The 7,859-nt window shown below is 55.0% G+C and overlaps 1 protein-coding gene across 1 annotated transcript in view; it reads left to right on the top strand.

The window, feature by feature from the left end:
- The first annotated feature begins 1,189 nt into the window (after positions 1-1,189).
- The window catches only part of Tcf7l1 (transcription factor 7 like 1), a 152,610-nt gene continuing 145,940 nt past the window's right edge, over positions 1,190-7,859 (top strand). Inside the window, exons 1-3 of the mRNA XM_021258238.2 lie at positions 1,190-1,456; positions 1,539-1,602; positions 1,800-1,927. Coding sequence (XP_021113897.2) covers positions 1,205-1,456; positions 1,539-1,602; positions 1,800-1,927 — 444 coding nt within the window. The 5' untranslated portion in view covers positions 1,190-1,204. The remainder of the gene's footprint in view (positions 1,457-1,538; positions 1,603-1,799; positions 1,928-7,859) is intronic.

Genomic DNA, 7,859 nt, shown 5'->3' with positions numbered 1-7,859 from the left:
TCCTCAAAGCTTTTTCGAACGTGTTGAAGTATGAGATATAATCTGTTTATCCTGGGGATGGAACCCATGCTAAGCACATGCTGTACCACTGAGCTAGGGCACCAGCCGGGCAAGATATCTGTCATTTCTTACCTATGAAGCTGGTTGGGCATTTTTCACGTTTATTGCTTACCAAGGCAGCTTTCTGACTATTTTCCTTGAAATGTGTGGAATCCAAGTCCTTTCTGTACCCAGATAGTGCTTGTTCGATTTAGGCCACAGTCCCAAGCTATGCAGAAAAGGTGATCTTTGGGATTTCAGCGGTCCTGACAAGATGGATAACCTGGGCGGGGGCGGGACGCGCTGGAAAGCCACAGGAAAGAGGTGCAGAAGGCTACCCGGCATATTTCGGCCTGCCATAAATCTCCCCAGTCCCTCGACTCCGTGCATCCGGCCGGGTGAACCGGGATGGAAGGGATCCGGCGCTCGCTAGGGACACGAGGCCGATCTGCGTGTTCGAAACTCTCCCGCAGGGGGCAGTGCCGCCCGCCCGCCCGCGGTCGCTGCGGTGGAAGGGGGTGCGAGCGGGCGCGGAGTTCGGGGTAGTTTGGAAGAAAGTTAGGGGATGCAGAGGGGCGCGGACGAGACTCCTGGGGCTCGCGGGAGGGCGCAGAGAGGGCACCGAGAGGCGAGGGTGAGGCGCGGGCAGGGGACCCGGGCGGGCGGGCTGGGGTGGGGGCGCCGCGCGCCGCGGGGAGGCGCAGCCCCCGGAAGGTGCGATGGAGAAGGGCGAGAGTGTGAACGTGAGCGCGGGTGTGCGCGCGAGGCTCCCCGGACTCCGCGGGGCGCGCGGGTGTCAGCTTGCAGCCGGGGCTCCTCCCTCCGGCCCCCCTGCCCGGCCGGGCGGTCCCTCCCTCCTTCCCGCTCGCCCCTCCCCGGCGGGCCAGGCGCTGGGACGCCCCGGCGGAGCAGGCTGCGGCGGCGGCGAGCTGGGGAGCCCTAGGCTCCGCGCTGCCGGAGGGGCCCGAGCCGAGCCTCCCCCGCCAGGGCCGCGCCGCGCCGGGCCCGCTCCCAGCGGGGCCACGCCCTGTCAAACTTTGTCGCGGCTTCGGCGGCGGCGGCGGCGGCGGCGAGCGGAGCGGGCGGGAGGCTCGCCGGGCCGGGCCGGGCCGGGCGCAGGCGAAGCGGGGCTCCGAACGCGGCGGCCCCGGCCCGCGGCCCCACCATGCCCCAGCTCGGCGGCGGCGGCGGGGGCGGCGGGGGCGGCGGGGGCGGCGGCGGAGGCTCGGGAGCCGGGGCGGCCGGCGGAGGAGGGGACGACCTCGGGGCGAACGACGAGCTGATCCCCTTCCAGGACGAGGGGGGCGAGGAGCAGGAGCCAAGCAGCGACAGCGCCTCGGCGCAGCGGGACCTGGACGAGGTCAAGTCGTCCCTGGTCAACGAGTCGGAGAACCAGAGCAGCAGCTCGGACTCGGAGGTGAGGAGGCGCCCACGGCCGGCCCCGGGGGACCTCAGCCCCGCGCCTGCTCACCGCCCTGCCCTTTGTGTCTCCTCTGCAGGCGGAGAGGCGTCCGCAGCCTGCCCGGGACGCCTTCCAGAAGCCACGGGACTACTTTGCCGAAGGTACGTGTCCCTCTCCCGGGCCCCGCGGCGCGCAGTTCCCCTGGCCCGGCGGCTGAGCCGCCGCTCTGACCCTCTCTGCAGCAGCCGCCCCGGGGCGCGCGCTCTGGGCGCTCGGGTGCCCGGTCCCCGCCCGGAGCCCCTGGCCGTGGCGCTGTCCGGGGGGCCCGGGCCTCACCCTGCCTCGGTTTTGTCTGCAGTGAGAAGGCCCCAGGACGGCGCGTACTTTAAGGGGCCCCCCTACCCTGGGTACCCCTTCCTGATGATCCCGGACCTGAGCAGCCCGTACCTCTCCAACGGACCCCTGTCTCCGGGCGGAGCGCGCACGGTGAGCGAGTCGCGCCGCGCAGGGGGTTGGGGCCGGGCCGGGGGCCCCCCGGCTCTGCGTGGGTGGGGGAGGGGGCCGCCGCGTCGATCCCGGGCCGAACTTGTTTGCGGGGTGGAGCTGCTCCGTGGCTCCGGGCGTGAGGCTGCCCTGGCCAGCGTCTGGATGAAAGCAAAGTTTCTGTAACTCCTCTGCGGGTAGAGGCTTTGGGGTCCTGCTCGGGGATCTTCTTTAGCCTCCAAATCTCTGTCTGCCCCAAGTGAAAACTTGGATTTGTGCCCCCTTTGGTGGTCTCGCTGTCCTTTTTAGAGATCGGTCAGCTTTCCTTGGGAGCCGGGTAGGAGCCCGGAGGAGCAGGGTTGAGGTCGCCCTCAAGTTCCCCGGGTTCACTGGGCGGCTGTGAGCTGGTTCCTGACAAACCCGGTATTCTTAACGCCCCTTCCCACCCCCCATTCCTCACACCGGGGCCTCAACTTTTCTGTCGTGGAGCTCTGGATTTTAAACTCGGAGATTTCGAGGGCTACCCAAGGCTTTCTTCAAGTTGAGGAACTTGGCTTTCCCCCCCACCTTTGTTGCGGGCTTTTCTCATTTAAAGCGAGCGCTGGGACACTTTAAACCTGTTAATGGGTGCACATTGTGTACTGCACGCTGGCATTTAGAGCGGTGATTAAGCAAATTGACCGGGCCCCAGACGACGTGCAAATGAGGGCGGATTCCTTCACCCCCTCTCTAGCTCTAAGCTCCCGCCCCCCGCGTAGCAAGGGGTACAGCCTCGGGCTGGCCAGGCCTTTGTGTGTCCCAAGCCGGGCTCCCTGCCCAGGCGCCAGGTCCGATGGCAGGGCTTGGGCGAGCGCCTACTGGGTGCCAGGTTTGGTGCTGCCTTCTGCGCCCTCTCGCTTCCAAATCATCTTCCCGATGACGGCCAGTTCGTTCTCGATTGGGGGACGGAAAGTGTTGGGCCCTCAGGAGTGGAGCCCTCGGCAGGCTCACTTGATGCTAAAGTTACCCCAAATAATGACGATGACCAAGGGAGAGAAAAAGCTAGGTGCTGAATGGGCTGTTCCTGCTGTCATCGTGTGGCGGTCGGTAGAGGGCCTTGTCCTCCACAGCCAGTTCTGAGGGCGCTGCCGTCTCTGGGTGAGGCATGGAGGGAAGGGGAGAAGGGAGACCCCTCATCTTGGCCTTGATGGATTGGAGCATCTCAGAAGCCCTGAATGTGTTGTCAGTTCCGCGGTGCAAGCTGAATATTGGTCTGTGGCTGTTGCTTTTTCTCATTAGTTTTTCAAGGAAAAGGTGTGTGTGAAAGTTGGGCGATTCTCCCTCCATGGACACTTTTGCTCCTGCGCCCACAGATGGAGGCAAGATGGGGCGTTCCTGTACCTGGCTGGGTTGAGGAGAGGGAGGGAGTTACGTCACTGAAGTCCCCTTTTCCCTGTTACTGTGAGGCTGTCTGGAGAGGGGGCCAGACCGCTCACATCTGTGTGTCAGCCCTGAGATAGGTCCTGGGGGGTTAAAGCCTCCAGAAATGTCCCTGAGAGGGATGTTTCTCCCTCAAGCAGAGGCCGCCTCCAGCACCCATTATTCTTCAGGGCCTTTTGATTCTCCGAGCCTCCTGGGCTCTGCATCTTGAACAGGACACTGACACCCATCTCTCAGAAGTTGCCCTCCCACCAAGAGGCCAAGTGAGACCAATTTTCTGTTTGTATCTTCCCTCCTGTCCTTCCCTTCATCTTAGGTGTTCTTTTGCATAAGAACTTGGATTCCTGGTGACTAAATCCGGGCCTCATTTTAGAGCTCTCTCCCTCTCTCAACCCCTGCTCATCTTTACAGCCATTGCTTTTGCTAGCCCAGGTTACCAGGCCCCTTTCCACCCTCTTGACACACATGCTTTCTTGGAGACAGCATGCCACCTCATCTCTTGTCTCTCCAGTGAGTTACCTTACAGGGTAAGTTTAATTCCCCCAGTGCCTTTTTTTTCTCTCAGTGATCCTCCTGCCTCAGCCTCCCAAGTGATGGGATCACAGGCATGCGCCACCACACCTGGCTTCCCCCACTGTTTCTGTGCCTCTCATGTGCTAATTGCTGTGTTATTCCTGCCTTGTTCATTACAAAGTTCTTTCATGTACTGGGCAAGTTTTCTTCTAACATGGCCCATCTTTGGGCCAGCAAGGAAAAAAGCAAGGAGCTTAAGCACTGGATTGTACTACAGGGCTGACATGGTGATTTCCCTCTGGGTGATTTGATCAAGGTAATTAATGTGATTTTTACTGGAGAGCAGACAGTGGCCTTCTGTTGGTTTCCCAGCCTGGTAAAAGGATAGAAGTAGAAAGGGGAAAGGGGAGGGAGGTAGCTGAGGCCTGGAGACAAGAGGTCCCTGCAACAGAGGATCTGCTCTCTGTATTTGGTGTCTTAGGTCTTTTGTTTCATCTCCAGCCTGCAAAACTACAACTGTAGGCACTGGTGCCTTAAGGCCTCTAAATGGTATGAAATTGGGTAACCTCAGTTCTCTGCTGTTCTAACATCTTCAGAAAATACCAGACCAGGAGCAGAAGTTGAGATTGCAGTGTTTTCTGAGTGTCCCTGGACCTTAGGAACAGCAGGCCACAGCAGGCCTCTGCATGGCCGGTGCAGCAGCCGGGGCACCTCTCTCCAGGCATTGTCACTTTGCCCTCCACTCTGGCTTGGCAGGGCTGCTGGGAAGTGGCCTCTTCCTGAGGCTCTTTAGGGAAGAGGGCCCCTCAGCCTGGGGTGACTTCCAAGCCTCTGTGCCCAGAGCCTTGTGGCCTGTGAAGAGAGGAATAGTTGCCACCAACCATTTCTCAGTCTCCACTAGTCACGCCCACTGCATAGGGTCATTCATGAAAACACTTCCCAGGTTTACAAAACTGCCTCCTTGCTCTTCACTAGAATTTTGTAAAGTCAGTACATTAGAACACAGATGTCAAAAATGGTTGAAAAGAGCCAGAAGGAAAATGTTGTGTGTGTTTAGCAAGCTAGCTGCAAAGTGATGGTGTATGTAGTCTGTGAGTGCTGATGACATTTGGAAACAGTATGCATCTAGGTAGAGTTGCTAGGGGTATCTCTGGTTTTTCTGTCCAGTGCATAAGTTTAGGAGTAATTGGCAGGCTGCTCAAGACCCATCTCAGCTCAGATCTCCCTATGGGACTGCTCTGCTCTTTAAATATTTGCTCATTTTTAAGTCCTTTGTATCCTGCTATTTCTCCTGCATTGTTTTGCCCATGCCCTGGGCATTCCTGTTCTTCTAGATGAGCAGAAATCTTTGTGTCCATTCACAGAGGTTGTATGTAATAACTAAGGAAGATCTTTTCTTTTAGAGAATCAGTATATGCATGCTGCTTTTGGTAAAATTCTTTTAAACCATTTCATCTAAATATAACTTCTGTTTCATTTTTTCCTAAATATAACTCTGAGTTTAATGAGGACTTTTCACATGGAGTGAGCTTTCAAGAGGGCTCTGCCTGTGTTGCTAAAGTTCTGGCACTTGGGTTGCTAGGGTGATATTTGGTTTCAAATTTTATGGAGGGGCTTGAGTCCTGTCAATCCTTTTCCTTTAGAGCTGGGCTTGGTGGCACATGCTTGTAATTTCAGCACTTGGGAGGCTGAGGCAGGAGAAATGCTGGGAGTTTGAGTCCAGCCTGGACTACATAGTTCAAGGCCAACTTGAACTGCATATCAAGACCCTGTCTTGAAAAACAACAACAACAAAAGAATCCTTTTCCTTTGGGAGAATGGATCTGGTAGGGATTATCTGACTTGACTTGTTATAATTTTGGAAAGTTATAGTTTGGTCTCATTCATAGTTTGGTCTCATTCATAATTGATCTCATTCTAGGGCCTCTTTAGAGTAGGTAGGCTGGTACACACACACACACACACACACACACACACTCCTAACCTTTAACAAAGAGTGTTCCAGCCTTTACAGTGACAACCAGTGTTACTAAATGAATTGTAGAATAGAAAAGAATTTGAGTGATTAATCCACTGAAAAATCTTTTGTAAGGGAAAGCCCTACTTACATTCCAATGAGAAGACAACTTTTGTTTGCTAACCTGGGAAAATTTAGATTTGCATCCTAAAGATAAGGTGACTTATGTTTGTTGAGTGCCTGTCATGGGCAGTGACTAAGGAGTTAGGGGAGATAAGATGCATTAGACTCAGTCTTTGTCCTACAGGATGTAGAAATTAAGTTAGGAAGAAGTAATATTAGCACTGTAAGAGGAAGTCTGTGTTAAGAGGCAATTAACTCTGAGCATACATTTTTAGCACAAGGAGAAGTATGGAAAAATGTGTTTGAGCCAGGATGGTCAAGGAAACATGTACAGGAGGTGGCTTTCAACTAGTCCTTGAAAGTCACTTTTTAAAAAAATTCAAAGTAATTTTTAATTATAAAAACAATGTTAAACAATACAGAGGTATTTAAAGGACGGAAGTCCTCCTTCATTCCCATCTTGAGATAGTAGCCAGCACAGGGAGAGCACAGCCAAGTAGGGAGGAAAGGTTCAGAGAGATTTGGATTAACGCAGTTTTTTCTGTTCCATTTGCCTGGAAGGATTAGTGCCCAGGGTATAGGAAGCCTTGGACACCAGGGAAAGAATCTGGTCTTATTGAAGAGGCAGTGGAGAACCACAAGTTATGGCCAGGGTTGGGGCTGTAGCTCTGTGGTGTAGAACCTGCCTGACATGGGCAGGGCCCTGGGTTCTAGCCCCAACCCCACATGCACACACGCAGGCATGCACACACACAGAGTTGTACTAAGCAATGTTGTGACTCCCACCTGTGGCACCACTGCTTAGAAAGAAAATGGTAGATTGGAGGGGCAGAACCTCGAAAGAGCTAGAACATCGAGGAGACTTAAAGAAGCTGGAACTGGGGTGGGGAAGGGCTTGAGTTTCAGAGCAGAAAGGAAGGTCTGTATGGGAGAGGCAGGGTAGTTGCTTGCATGTGTGGGGTAGGGAGGTGTGGTACCCTGGCCAGGAAGTAGGGGGTGCCACAGTTAACACATGGGCTCTGGGCCTGGTGACGTGGAGGGTAACTTCTGCATGTGGGAGCCTGGCTTCCTTCTTTGCCTCTCCAGTGCTGGTGAGAGCCTCTCATTTGGGGAACTGTGTGACCTCACTGGGGACACTGAGTTCAAGGAGAAAATGTCAAGGATAATGACAACCAAGGTGACAGGACGATTCCCAGGGGGGAAGGGAGGGGATGCTCAGAGCAGGGAAGGCAGTCACTGAAGGGGCATAGGACTACTTGGCAAGGAGGGGAAGCTCAGGGACTCGGCATGAGATCATGGAAGTGGAAGGGAGAGGAAGGCACCTCCCACATTTCTCATCATCTGCAGTGACCTGAAAGGTGCTGAGGACCAGGCTCTAGACAACCAGTGGCGAAGCGGAGGGAAGGGAAGACCCACAGGCTCTGGAGAAAGCACGTTTAGGACGCCAGTATGGAGGACTTGTGTGGTGGGCAGTTCGGTGGGGTTGGAGGAAATGCCCCTGTCTGGCCGGAGGCAGGCTTCTTCCTTGCTTGCTGGAGGATGGTGAAGTTCACATATTCTCCCAAGTTACAGATGAGTGAGAGTTGAGGAGGCTGAGGGCAAATGCAGAGGTGGGTTGGAGGAAGCTGAGGGCTGTGTGCACAGAACAGCATGGGTGGCCTTTTGATATTCTTAGTAAAACCAAGCACAGGTTGGCTGGGGGTGGGGGGTCCTGAAATTTTGTGGACTGTAGGGAAACCAGAGCTCTTTCTGTCTACCTCATTATGAAGCCAGAGATGTTGGGACCTTTTAGAGATCTGTTAAATAATGCAGTGTTTATGCATTGATTCAAAGATATGACACCTGGGAAATGCTTTCCTCTAACATCTGGAGCTGCTGGTTTGGAAGGGAGATAGAGGTGAGGATCAAAATATAATTTGTTTA

Source organism: Heterocephalus glaber, unplaced genomic scaffold, assembly GCF_053883595.1.
Source record: "Heterocephalus glaber isolate CG9 unplaced genomic scaffold, H.glaber_assembly_v1.0 deba00000470, whole genome shotgun sequence".
Classification (NCBI taxonomy): domain Eukaryota; kingdom Metazoa; phylum Chordata; class Mammalia; order Rodentia; family Bathyergidae; genus Heterocephalus; species Heterocephalus glaber.
Note: the sequence above shows the minus strand (reverse complement) of the source record. Positions and strands in the feature narration are given on the sequence as shown.